Genomic DNA, 14527 nt, shown 5'->3' on the forward strand with positions numbered 1-14527 from the left:
GGAGGGTGAGATCCTCCTTGAAAGAGCAAAAAATGAAAATAGTTACCTTGAAGCATAACTTTCCAAGCTTTCAATATGTCTATGTTGGGAAGTCTTCAAAATTTGAGCTTTACACCAAAGTGAGTCAAATGTCTAATCTATTATCTATGCCATAATAACGGCTTGTCTGAAGATCCATCATTATTGGTGCAAGAATTAAAGAACCTAAAATTCCGATGGCATATGCCACACATTTGCACAAAGATCTTCCTCCTTCCACTACCAAACTAGCAAGTCGAGGGACAAAGTATTCCGTTATTTCAATCTGTTCTTATCACTCAGAATTATTTTGCTTCCTCTTTTCACTTCTGATGGATTTACTTCAGTAACATTCCCTGCTTTTCTAAATTATGTTTTCCGACAGATTTTCTGTGTATGAAGATTTACTGTAGTTGCATTTCTATGTAGGCGTGGTGATTCAGAAGAATCCTCTTTGGATGATGCTTCTGAGGGATCAGAGGGTACGGAAGAAACGTTAACCAAAGAAGAATTGCAGGCAATCAATAATTTACTGAGTTATCAGCCTGATGAGGAATCGACGAAGCACTCTTCGAAAGATATGCAAAATATGATCCAACATATGGTAACTGTATCTGTTGGTCAGGCTGCTGCCAGGATTATCAATGTGAATGAGACGGAAATTGTTTGTGGTCGATTTGAACAACTTCATGTGTCAACAAAGTTTAGGCATCGCAGTGTTTACTGTGACTTGTTGCTAAAATTTTATGGTTTGTCTGCTCCTGAAGGTCCACTTACTGAGGTTTGCTTCTGTTTGATGTTTGGTGCAAAATAATTAGCATCTGTTAACATTTATTATTGTCTAATTTGAAGTTGCTAAAACAAATATTGAACTGGACGTGCAGAGTGTCCATAGTGAGCAGAAGGTAAATGCTTTAGCAGCCAGTTTTGTACACCTACCGATTGGGGAGAATATTGATTGGAGATTGTCGGCTACAATTGCTCCCTGCCATGTTACGGTGATTTCACAATCTTTGGGATGCATTATAAGCCGTGTTACTATATTTTTTGCTTTTATGCACAAACCTTTCTTCTGTTAAAATCGTCTTGCCTACTAATAAATCATCAAACCCAAGTAGAGAAATCTTGAGATGATTAACTCTTTTATATAAAAAAACAAAAAGATTTTGAAGGATTCTGAAACAAGTGCTCTCATCAAATCTTCTAAAGAAACAAATTCTTGTAAAGAGAAAGGGTATGGACTTCCATTTTTAACAAATAAAATAAAACTTGAACTGCGAAACGCTAGATCGAAAGAAATCAAACTTTCCAATGCAGAAGATTATTGTTTTCATTGTTTTATCTTTGGAATTTTTATTACTCGCAGGTTTTGACAGAAAGTATTGATCGTGTCTTGGAGTTTGTTAAACGAAGTAAGGCAGTCAGCCCCACTGTTGCATTGGAGACAGCTACTGCCTTGCAGGTATGTGTGTTTTGTCTCTTTCTTCTAATCATAATAGAAATTTGATTTAAAAGAAGACCATAACATTGTTTTTGTTCCTGATTTTGCATATATTTGTTTTGTCTTTCAATTACACTTAATAAAAATGAAGACATTTTTAAATTTATTGGCTTGGAAGGCCTAAAAATGTTTATTTTTTCAAAATGGGAGTCTTTAACTTTATATTAAGCATTAGATAAAAGCATTTAGGGTTTCATATCACTCTCAGGAACTCCTAATGTGAAATATTTCCCCCAGCTTTGATTGAGTGGGATCTTATTAGTGTTTTATCTTTGATTGAAATATTTCCTTTGTGTTAACAAGTCTTATTGGTGATTGCAAGGGCAGATGAAGATTGAGAAAGTGACTCGTAGAGCACAGGAGCAATTTCAGATGGTTTTAGAGGAGAAAAGCAGGTTATCTCTCTTTGTTTTTATCTTTATTTTCTTATTATTTATGTTTTATTTTCTGTCTTTAATCTTTTTGTTACTTTGAATATATTGGGTACTGGATTAGAGTAGCCATAAATAAGAAGAAAATAACATGAAGCTAGGATAAAAGATAAGAGGCACAATAATTTCTGTACGTGTGTGTTAGTCCCAAACATAATATGAAAATTGCACGGAGTATTAGAGACATATTCTCATGTGTCCCGATCCGATTCTTTATTGCCTGTTAACAAGAATTTCCAAGGTAGGGATCTTCTTGAACCACATTTCATGAGATGTGTAGTTTAATGCAGTTATTGTGCCCCAAGGGGAAATTTTCCACCGTTTTTAAACAGATGAACAAACTTTCGAATATCTTATTAAATTTTTCGGTTAACTTAGAAAGGTATAGAAGGCTCATTTACAGATTCCTGTTTCCTGTTGATTTTTCAGATTTGCATTCGATGTTGATCTTGATGCTCCAAAAGTTAGAATTCCTCTCAGATCTCGTGGTTCAGCCAGATGTGATAGTCATTTTCTTTTGGACTTTGGTCATTTTACACTACACACTGCGGTATGCTGCTTGAGCTGTGGGGAATTGAGTTGCACTTTTGTTGTTTGGCCTTTTTATTGACAACGTTGTTTGGCCTTCTCTTGTATGATTTGGTGTTTTTACAGGAAAGCCAGTCTGATGAGCAGAGGCATAATCTTTATTCTCGATTTTACATATCAGGACGTGATTTTGCTGCCTTTTTTACGGACTGTGGCTCTGATTTTGGGAGTTGCAGTTTGGTTAAACCAACTCATGATAGTCAAATAATAAGCTCACCACGAGCCAAAGAAGCTGATAATGTGTATTCTGTCATTGATAGGTGTGGAATGGCAGTACTTGTTAATCAGGTTTGTCTGTCGTGTACTTACCAAAATTGTACTACAGTAATGATCTGCATCGCATTTTTGTTGAGCATAATTTGTTCTTATCCTGTTTGTGCCTCTGGTTTTCTGAAGATTAAAGTGCCTCATCCAAGTTACCCATCAACATGTATATCCATTCAAGTGCCAAATCTTTGCATTCACTTTTCACCAGAGAGATTTTGTAGAATCATGGAACTGCTGAGCATATTGCGCAAGACTATGGAAACATGTAATCAGCCTACACCTGATAGTTTACACTCCAAACTCGCTCCTTGGAGTCGTGATCTAGTTGTTGATGGTAGAATCCTAGTTTGGAAGGTACTTCTGCAAACCTTTTTAAAATTTTTCCATTAGCGATTATATTTGAGGTAATAACTTTTTTCGTTAAATCAGAAACCTAAATAGCCCTCATCTTACAGGGAATTGGGAATTCAGTTGCTACGTGGCAAACATGTTTTCTGGTGCTTTCGGGGTCATATCTTTATGTATTTGAAACTGCAGAGTCTCAGAGTTACCAGCGATACCTAAGGTTTTAAACTCCTTTCCTGTTTTAGAATTTTGATATTATTTCCTATTTTAAATTGAAGAGGAGAGAATAGGGAAACATTTATATGGAGAGTGAAATATAGAAATATACTCCAAAGTAGGATGGGCAGTTCATTTGCATGTCCGAAATGGGAACTTCGTTAAAAGTTAAAACAATCATGATGCAGTAATGTAAAGAGGACAGTTATTGCTGAGAGAGGCATCCTGGTTTATATTGGCATTTTTTTCTCTATGAAAATGCATCAAGTGGTTTATTTTAAACTGCATTGTCATAAACTTGACATTCTTTTCTGTTCACCTTATCCTTGATATATTTATTTATTTATTTTTGAAAAAATAAGAATTTCATTAGGAAGAGAGTAGGATAATACAAATTGGGGATAAGGGTTCCCCCATACAAAAGCAAAGCAAACAAAAGATGTATCTATGAAGCATAGCTTTCCAATATCTGAACATGTTGGAGAGGGAAAGCCCCCTGTAAAGATTACGAGCTCTAATCATCCAAATAATGGTGAAAGCTGCACAGTTCCAGAAAAAAATTGCTTCTTTTCTACTGCCAAACTCAAGAAACCTATTCAAAATAAGCTGATCTAGGGTCACATGGCACACCCAACATTCATGAAAGATACTAAACAAATTGTTCCACTAAAAAAACACCCATTGTGCAATGCAAAAAGCAGTTGTGAATTTGGCCGAGTTTGCCACACCCATAACACACGTCATGGGAGATAGCCTTACGTGGCCTTCAAACCTGCAACATCATTGGTATTAATTCTGTTAGCCCTATTGTTGATGAACGCAGCAACTAAGGGTGCGTTTGGTTTGCGTTTTCATTTTCATTTTCATTTTCTGTTTTCATTTTCAATGTTTTCTGTTTCCTGGATTTTGTGAAGGAAAAAGTGAAAACAGGAGGTGAAAACAGAAAACAGGATTTTATTGTTTTCACTGTTTTCACTTTTCCTTTCACAAAATCCAGAAAACAGAAAACACTGAAAATGAAAACAGAAAATGAAAACGCAAACCAAACGCCCCCTAAGCCTTGTCTTTCTAGGTAGGTTGGCTATAGATAAGATGACACTACAATGCACTATCATAAATTGCTTATGTTGTTAAACCAGTTATGATCAAATCTCTTTTAGTAATTTCCTTTAAATTTTTCTTGGCTCTCCAACTACCATTGGATTCCTAACTATCCCCCATTAGGTGCACCATTTTTCCTATAGGACAATCTCCAGAACTTTCCACAGAATCTCCCTTGGTACCCTATTATGCTTAGACTTTATGAATGATAAAGGGAAAGTAGATAACTGCTCCAAATCAAAATGGCAAACCAATTCCCTTTGATTTTCAACAAATGACTTTCTTATTATCGAAGAAAATGTAGCCTGTTGAGATTGATCTGCGTATCATATATGTTTGGATGGGGAGTATTGTATGGCTCATGAATTACAAAGAGTGGTATAAGAGATGAGTTTGAAAGGGTAGTTCAAGGCATATGATATTGAAAGTTATTGTATTTAAGAATTCTATTGAGTACTTCTGTCCAAACAAAAATTTAATCCTAGGAAGACCTTTGGGCTCAACAATGGGTTTGTCAAGCAAGAATATAATGGCTTAGGGGAGTCACGTCTCACATGCTGAAGTATTTGTCATAGCACAGCAGAAATATGAAGACCTGTTTTTGTTTTCAGTTTTATTAACAATACCACCACCTTATTTTTTTATTTCGTTTCCTGTTTTCAGGGTTTTATTAAGTAGATATTGAAAACAAGATTGTTTTTTCACTTTTCCCTTTATCCTAAAAATGTGAAACAATGGAAATAAGGTTAGATTTTTGTAATTAAGTTTGTGAATAGAAAATGATAACAGAAAACATTTTAAACACTAAACAGGCCCTAGAATCCCTTCTGTGGAAGTAAATAAGCCAGTAGAATTCTAGAAACTCATTGTAGTTGCTCTAAGACTCCCATTTAATTGTGTATGGAACTGAATGTCCCAAATAAATTTTTACAACCATGAATTTAAGAAGAAATTCGCAATGGGCAAATTATGGACAATAGGGTGCTTATAATGGATGTGAAGATCCTTTAAGCAGTGGGTACTCATAAGCCAAATGTCTTCCTAGAATTTTGTGAGCATCATCACCCATGTGAAAGAAGTTAGAGCTCCTTGAGAATTATAAGTTTTTAGGGCAGGTGTGAGTACTCACTGGGTTAGCTCAGTCATTCCATTCTAAAGCATACTTTGAATTTCTTTGTGCCATAATCCGGACTCAACCATTTCTCTATTAGGTTTTGATCAGACCTGCTAATTGAGAGATGATATCTCCACTGGTTGGCCACACTTCAGTAAGGGAGTCTCTTGATTTTCTCTGTCCTTAGGCATCCCATTCCCACAAGAAGCGGAAATGTGAAGGATTTGTGTGAAAAACCTCATAAATGATAGTATACGTTTACCTAGTCCCCACACCTCCCTGTCTGAAGAAAAAAGGATCCAATCCTTGAGTGTTTGATGTAGGTAATCAATATGGGGATAAAGTCCCCATGTAGTTTATGAAAGAATGCTGTTATCAAATAGGTTTCCATAAGAAACAATGATAAACGCACCTAATATGAAATAAAATTATAGAAAAGTAAAGGAAGGATCTGTGGTTGTTTATTGGTTATAGCTTTTGGTTAGATTTATTCTATTTTATTTTTATTTATTCATTTATTTTTGCAACTTGAACTTTTTTTGTTTAATATATTCTTGGACTTTGCAGCATGGCTGGCAAGCAAGTCCTTGAGGTTCCCCCAACAAATGTTGGTGGTTCGCCATTTTGTATTGCTATAAGCTCCAGGGGGATGGACTTCCAAAAGGTAATATGATGTCTTCTATTCATCCCAATAAAGTTATTTTATACAAATTTTTGGAGCAACTTTTTACTCAAAACTGTCATTGGCACCTAATGTTGTTTGGTTTTCCCCTTTAGGATTTACTTTCTTTTTGTTTCTTGAGGTGCTATTGGTCATGTGATCAGATGCACCTGAATCAATGATCCATGGTGCATTCAAATTTGAGGTTCAGTTAAGAGAAGTAGGAACACTAAAATTATTTGTTCGAGTCAAAGAACCACTAGGAGTACTAACCACACAACTGGACTTTAACAGCCTTATGAGCTGCTCAACCTGTTCCTTAAAGATGATTTTGCGGCCTCATAAGCGGCTGGAGTAGAACATGTTTTGGGGCCAGGTTTGCTGCCTTTAAGGTGTCTGGCTTTCCATGAATCTTCTAGCATGTTTCTTGGGTGTGTCAAGCTTTATTGCAGTGGTCACACAAAAGGTTAGAGGGGTTCTTCTAATTTGGTGAACTTTTGAGTGCAGCAGGTTCCACTAAGAGTGCATTGGATTCCAAATTTTGTTCAGTCATGCCCTTCCCCATCATCAAAACTCTACGGATTTTCTCTCTTCTAACTTCTGCAAATACTTCCCGAATTGAGGGTGGGATTACTCTTCTAATATTTCTGCCATGAACTTCATCTTGTTCTACATTGAGGCCTGTAAGAAATTGAATATTCTCCCTTTTTCTGCTGTTTGTTGGTGTTGTTTAGCATCAACAGCTGTATTCCACTTGTAGGCAGCATTTGGTTGCTGTCCATGTCTTAGAGACATGGACACGGCCAAACATGTCTCTCGTTTGGTTTAGTGAAACACATTTTTTTGATGGACACGAGGACACGAATTGACACGGAGACACTAAATTTGTGTACCTCCAAATAGTTGAGACACTGAGACATAACTTAGTGAGACATTGATTTTTTACACTTATACCCCTATTTAATTTTCAGAATCCCAAATTTACCCTCTTAAACTTGTGTCCCTCCTGTTCCTCTCTCATGCATCTTCCACCTCCCTCTCTGCAACTCCTTAATTTATTCTCAGTAGTTCACCATCCTCCACTCTCGCTCTTCCTTTTCATGGCGCCCACCGCCTCTCTCCCTCTTCCTCTTCGCAGCACCCGCCACTGCCTCTCTCCCACTCTTCGTCTTCGGCCACTGTGCCTTCTCTCTCCGCTTCACCCTCTTCCTCAAATAGTTAGACCTGGGTTCAACTTCTCTGTCGATCGCCACTTCTCCTCCGTGTTTGCTCATCATTCTTCTCTCTCGAAGGGCTTAGGCTTCGGGTTGTCGTCTAGATCCGCCGGTGGCTTTGGGCTTTGACGGCGTCTCCCTCCATCCGCTCTCTGGCGATGCCGTTCCCTATGCAAGGAGAACATCTCCTCCGATCTTCTCACCTTTCCTCCTCTATTCTCCCTTCATTGAATTGTTTTCTATTAAAAAATTGAATTTGTGTATCTTATTTTGTTTGGGATGCATCAAATTGGATTTTTGTTGTTGATTTTATAAATATTAAATTTAATTTGGATTAGGATACTATTGTTTTTGTATTTGGTTGAAGATCGTGGTGCCATTGATGACTGACGATCTAAGAGAGGGAGAAGGACAAAAATTATGGTGGTGGGGGAATGGTGAGGGTAAAATTGAAATTTTGGTGAAATTTTGAGTTGTGTGTTGTATTGTGTCTAAGTTACCAAACAAGATAAAACATTAAATATCTTCTTGTGCCTATGTACTTCTATGTAATTGTGTCTATGTCTTCATTATTTGAGACATCAACCAAACACAACCATAGTTACTGCTGATATACTCTTCCATTGACTTCACCACCCATGTCATCACTATGGAATTTTCGGTATCCCACACATTATATTGTGGGTCAGTGACATCAGGCTGGCCTTGCTCACGGGTGAGGTATCCAATCTTCCCGCTTCCACAGGCGTACATCTGAACTGATTGGGACCACCTAAGGTAGTTCAACCCATTGAGTCAAAATGTGATCTGAACTGAATGGGAGTCACCACCAACTAGTACCCGTTGCTCAGATTTTGAATATGAGGGAGTGGGAGTGGCAGTCTCCTGTTCATAATTAGTGGCTGAGAAACTGTCAGCCATGGCTGTAAATCAGAGGCATAGTGCTGAGATCCTGCCCTAATACCAACTTGGAGTGTTATATTAAATGTACTGAAAATCATCATCTTTATCGAGGGATTACAGAAATAGGAATAATTAGAAAACAGGAAAATACTTGCTTAAAATAAAGGAAAGCTTCCAAATAATAAAACTTTCTAAAAATAAGCTAAACTAACAAGGAAAGAATATTATAACTAATCCTATTTACAGAAAAGGTTCGTGAAAGAAATCAGGGAATCTTTTCAGATTTGATGTGCTTCTTGACATCTAGTCGATCGGTGCCCTTGGATTCACACAATTGTTGCTTTTGCCAATAACCTTTGCCATTTGTATACTACAAAGACCTAAAGGCAGCCCAATGTAGAGGCATTTTGCGTTATACAGGGTTTGGAAAAGGGGCACACCCAAAGGATGTTCTGTAGGCAGCCTATCATGATGCAAATGTTAATAGTTGATTCCACGGTTTGAACCTGTGACAACTATGCCCTCTACTACAACTACAAGGACATAAATAGACATAACTTATTGTTCCCTCAATAAGTTAATGAAATTCTTTCTTTTGTTATAGAAAAAAGCGCGCGCGCGCGCACACACACAAAAGGTGGAAAGATGTTGTATTAAACGAGTGAGTTGGGAATTGAAAATAAGATTTCTGACTAAACATACTAGATGAATCTAGGGTAACCTCTTATCTAGGTTATATTATCAAGGAGACCTAACAACATGGGTATTTGCGGCATACAGATATTTGGGGAAAAGTAACGAGAGGTTGCAGTTTTGCACTAATGGATCATATTTTTTTGTGTATCCCTTTTAAGAATAACAATTCAAACAAAAGCTTTGGTTTTTGTGGGAGCTTAAGCTCCAAGAGGGTCCTCTCTCTATATTGAGAGAGGAGGTGAAGAACTGAAAGTAAGTTTTACTACCAAATTCTTTCCTGCCCTTTGTTGGTCCATGTGGCTTAACACTTGTTTGTTTAAGCATAGTATCACTGTATTAGTACAACTATGTAAACAAAAGTTCAAATTTAGAGGGTTTTTTGGATTTACATATTGCTTATAATAAAATATGAGTTTAAATAAAATGAAGAAAGATTTGAAAAGAAGCACGCCTAAAGAGAGTCTTTAGTCCACAATTTGATGTCTTATTTGGCAGCAAATAGAGTGGGATAAGGTAAAACAAAGCAGGACTTTGGCTAGATGATTTCCTTTTTGTTCAACTCTTCAAATTTTGAAACTCCAAGCGTCCGAGTTTAAAGGAAGTGAGTGTTGAGATGAAACCATGCTTCTAAGCTGCCACTCTGTTCTATACATCAAGAACAAATTAAGTTGTTCTGAGTTTGTTTTTATGTTTCCTTTCCTTCAGGCATAACCTTGTGAAGATAAATCTATATGTGGGAGGATACATAGATCTAGAAAATTTCTGGTTTGCTTAAAAAATTGTTTACTTGAAAGTGGCGAACAAAAAGGTGTCTGTTTATTATCTGTAATGAATATATTTCTTCCTTCAGTTTTTGTATAGCTAATTATAAATACTGGACCATTCAGCAACATTCTGTTAAGCTTTTAGTTTTTGTTGGTCTATTCATTGAGAATGTGTATTCCTTTTTCTCCCCTTGTTAAACTACTTCCCATTTCTATTTGAAAATATGCATTACTTTACAGGCTTTGGAATCTTCTAGCACCTGGATTTTGGATTTTCGAGAAGAGAAGGAGAAGGCTAGGTGGTTTAAAAGGCTTATACAAGCCACTTATGAAGCATCTGTATGGCATTTTTAATGTGCTCTCTTTTCTATTCCCCTTTTCATTTCCTTAGTTTTATAAGTTATTATTTTCGTGATATTCGTTATTGACTTCTTTAATGTATACATGCTGCTTATGTAGGCTCCCCTATCTGTTGATGTTCTAGATGATTCAAACAGTGATGCTGCTTGCGACAATGTTCTTAATACAAGTAAAAAATCAGCTGACATTGTCATAAATGGAGCATTGGTAGAAACCAAGCTACTTATATATGGAAAGGTTAACGTGTTTCTTTTACGCCTTTCTTTGGAACACATAGGGAATAAGCACCATCTAATATATAGATTCAAATATATTTTCTTGATACATATTTTCTTTAAGGCATATTTTGTTTCTTCTTGTCACCTTTCTCAAATTTTGACAGGAGAGAAATATCTGAGGTATTCTTAATCAGCATGTTCCATGTTGCATATATTCCCACCAAATGTGTAATCTTAATATACCCTGCTTCATGCCATGTACTAGGCTAGATAATGAAATTTTAAGACCAAATTGTGTAGGGTCTTTCTGATTTCCTATTCATTTTCTTTATTTTCTTATTTCAATTTCTTATGAACAAAACCGTGAAAACAGAGAATGGAAATGGTTAATAAGATTTTATTGTTTTCACTTTTTTTTTACAAAATTTAAAGGGAAAAAAAAGATATAGGAAATGAGAACAGATCACAAAGACAAAATTATACTTGTCTGATATATAGGATTGAATAGTTGCTTGACATTAGGTCTATCCTAGTCTCCAATTCAAAGTTAGGATTGAGAACAACCTAATTTAGCTCAAAAAGCTAGCTCAAGGTGGAAAGAACTAACATTTCCAAAATGTTAAACTGTAAGTTGAACCCGTGTTAATGACTTTTATTGTATCTATGTTAAACAATGTTTGGCTAGTATTTGATGGCTCAGACTCTTGTTCAAATCATGTGTTTTTTGGCACTTTGGATTAGTGGATATTTTTTTTCCTAACCTTCCTACCACGTAGTTGCATTAGATCCAAAGGTTAATGTCATTTTGTATTCTTGCAAAATTGATTGAAGCATACCTGTTTAACGTTTGTGCAGGCAGGGGACACCTTAGATGGGAAATTTGGCGAGTCTCTAATGCTTGAGGTTATTGCAGATGGGGGAAAAGTATGTGCAAATAAGCTTCTACACTTGTACTCTGATAGATAAAATCTCAGAATTGCCCTGGATTGGTGAATTTTTTTAAGTATTATGTTATACACATTTATCTTTATCTATTTGAACAAAAACACAGAAGAAAAAAAGGTGGTGGCTATTGTTCTGCATTTTGGTAGTTGAAAAAACCTGAGCTTTTTTTTCCTTGGAGTTCATTTGGCATGCTTTTTTGTTTTCAAAATTATTTTAGTAGGGATCCTCAATAATACATGTTAGATAATATTTTTTACACACGGTGTCTTAGCATTTCCTGTTAGAATATTTAAATAGAATAGATTTAGAATCTTAAACTTCGTATTAAGGAAAATAGTGTTGTTGAGAAAATTGGGTTTAAATAGGGAAGGAGAAAGAAGAGAAGAAATACTGAAATGATATGAAATGCCTTGATTTGATTATATTGTAGTATGTTACATGAGGAACATCCATGCCCGTTTATAACAACAGGAAATTGCTTATCATTTCAAATAAGGAAACAATCCCAGGAGACCAAAATAATTATGACCCAGCAATTAAGGCTGAAGATAGTGCAATATTGACTAGGTTTGCTTGTTTTTTTGTAGCAGAAAGAGACAAGATCTTTTGCAATGTGTAGTAGATTCCACTGTTTGGAGCGTTTGTTTGCAGTGCAATTATCATACCTCCAATGTTAGATTATAGGAAAATGAATTTTACGGGATAGGAATAGACGTTTTGCTTTTGTTTTGTGTAAAGCTCATGATTTATTTAGAGGACTTTCTCTCTCAAATTTGTTGAGAGATAGGGAAGCTACGCTTCATATATATCTTTTTCTTTTGGTTTTGCTCTTGTATGGCGGATCCCTTATCCTCCTTTTTCTTGTACTTTTCTTCTTTCGGTCTTGATGACATTCCTTTTTCAAATAATAGTAGTTCAACAACAATGATAATGTGGCTTATGCTTTCTTACATAGATGCATCTGGCTCTTGCAAATGCTGACCTGACAATGAAGATGAAGTTGCATTCGTTGAAAGTTAAAGATGAACTTCAGGCTCGTCTGTCAGTGACCCCACAATATCTGGCTGTTTCTGTCTTGAAGGAGAGTGTATCTTCTTCACCCTCTGCTTTATTTGATTCACATGGGAAGGATGCATCTCTTGGATTTCCTGATGATGATGATAGCTTTAGTGATGCTCTATCTGATTTCATTTCTCACGTAGAAGGGGGAAACCATTTACATAATATGGATTTGGATATGCAAGGGGGGATGGGGATTGCTTCTGATTTTGAATCTCTTGAAAGCTTAATACATGAAAAAGAAATTGAGAAGGGAAAGAACACTCCTCGAGAGGTATATTATGAGGCTGAGGGAACTGATAACTTACATTTTGTGTCTGTCACCTTTGCAACAAGAAGTTCAAGCTCACCTGATTATGATGGTATCGACACACAGGTATTTATGGATTCTTAATGATTAATTGTTGTTTCTCGTATAATCTTTTCTTTTATGATATATGACATGAACTATCTCTCCTAAAAGTTTTAGTTGTTAGGTAGAGGACACACAAATAGTTATATATCTAATATGTCTCTTCATACAAGAGCTTCCTTTATCCATAGATCTAGAAGAATGGAGGTAACAAGGACCAATTTAGACCTTTTGGTTATAGAAGCTTTGATACCTTACACGACCTATCACTCATAAGAGTTTAAGTTATTAGATAGGGGCACATGAATAGACCAACTATTCTTGCTTTGATAAGCTTTGGCTTGGATATAAGCTCTGGAAATAAAGGGAAAAGCGATACAAGCACTATAGCCACTTCTCCTGAGCAAACTTCCATGAAGAAGGATAAGACTGATGAAAAAGAACGTGTTAAAGGATTGCTAGGTTTTGGTAAAGAGCGAGTAGTATTTCATTTAAACATGAATGTGGATAGTGTAACTATTTTTCTTAACAAGGAGGATGGTTCTCAACTTGCTACCTTAGTACAAGAAAATTTCCTAGTGGATCTTAAGGTAATGGTATAACTTTAATTAGTTGATCTAGAATCCCCTTTTCCTTTGTAATTTTCTACATGGAGTTCTTTTCATATTTCGTCATTATTCCATTTTATGTCTCATAGACCTTAGAGGTGTTCTTTTTTTTTCTGTCACCCATCTAAAAACTGAGATATCTTCTTGTCTAGGTTCATCCAAGTTCTCTTTCTATTTGTGGAACATTGGGAAATTTCAGACTTCGTGATACATGCCTTGGACCAGAACAATGTTGGGATTGGCTTTGTGACATACGCAATCCTGGTGTTGAATCACTTATAAAGGTTTCTCTCTCCTCTCTCTTTGTATTCATTCCAAATTTTTAAGCTTTACTGTTGTACTTTTTCTTTTTAGTTCAAATTCAATTCGTATAGTGCTGGAGATGATGATTATGAAGGATATGCCTACAAACTGCAAGGTCAACTCTCAGCTGTTCGCATCGTTTTCCTTAATAGATTTGTGCAAGAGGTATGCTAAAAATCATTGAATTTCTTTAAAGCTGTTTGCATCATCTCTTGTTCAGATACCATTTGACATGAACCATCTGTTTGCAATACCTGACTTTATTTATTGAAGTAATATTATGATACCTATGCAGATAATGGTGTACTTTATGGAACTTGCCACCCCTCGTACAGAAGAAGCAATCAAACTTGTTGATAAAGTTGGAGGGTTTGAATGGTTGATTAAGAAACATGAAATAGATGGAGCTACCGCACTCAAGCTGGATCTTTTACTTGACACTCCAATTATCATTTTTCCAAGGGATTCACTGAGTAAAAAGTAAGTACAAGTTTTAACTTTCTTTATTATTATTATTATTAGGTGTCAAGCCTCAGTATAAACATGAAAATTTAGTAGGGTGTAAATTGCATTTCTAGGTGATGCATTATAAATCTGAACTTAGGATAACTGGGACTCTGGTGTTTAGCTGAACTGATATACACATTTGTGGGTATATTGCTAGTTTGCTACCATTGAATGATGTATATTTGGAAAAATGAATTCTCTTCTTTCATTGCATTTCAAAAGGAGAAAATAAAGTTTGAGTGAAAACAGAAGGCAACTGGAATTGAATTTATATCATATGTTATAGAGTATAATATGTGGTTAGTGGATTAGGTGAAGGTTAGCGTACAAGGTGAATGATTAGTGGAGATTAGTGG

At 36.0% G+C, this 14527-nt stretch overlaps 1 protein-coding gene across 1 annotated transcript in view; it reads left to right on the forward strand.

Annotated features, from left to right (window-relative positions):
* LOC107462534 (uncharacterized) overlaps positions 1 to 14527 on the forward strand; it is a gene marked incomplete in the record, with an annotated part of 44939 nt that overhangs the window by 9683 nt on the left and 20729 nt on the right. Inside the window, 17 exon segments of the mRNA XM_016081137.3 lie at positions 448 to 799; positions 903 to 1016; positions 1385 to 1480; positions 1847 to 1914; positions 2380 to 2500; positions 2605 to 2826; positions 2935 to 3159; positions 3261 to 3370; positions 6149 to 6245; positions 10060 to 10158; positions 10279 to 10416; positions 11253 to 11321; positions 12298 to 12804; positions 13050 to 13343; positions 13514 to 13645; positions 13716 to 13829; positions 13960 to 14144. Coding sequence (XP_015936623.1) covers positions 448 to 799; positions 903 to 1016; positions 1385 to 1480; positions 1847 to 1914; positions 2380 to 2500; positions 2605 to 2826; positions 2935 to 3159; positions 3261 to 3370; positions 6149 to 6245; positions 10060 to 10158; positions 10279 to 10416; positions 11253 to 11321; positions 12298 to 12804; positions 13050 to 13343; positions 13514 to 13645; positions 13716 to 13829; positions 13960 to 14144 — 2943 coding nt within the window.

Source organism: Arachis duranensis, chromosome 1, assembly GCF_000817695.3.
Source record: "Arachis duranensis cultivar V14167 chromosome 1, aradu.V14167.gnm2.J7QH, whole genome shotgun sequence".
Lineage (NCBI taxonomy): Eukaryota > Viridiplantae > Streptophyta > Magnoliopsida > Fabales > Fabaceae > Arachis > Arachis duranensis.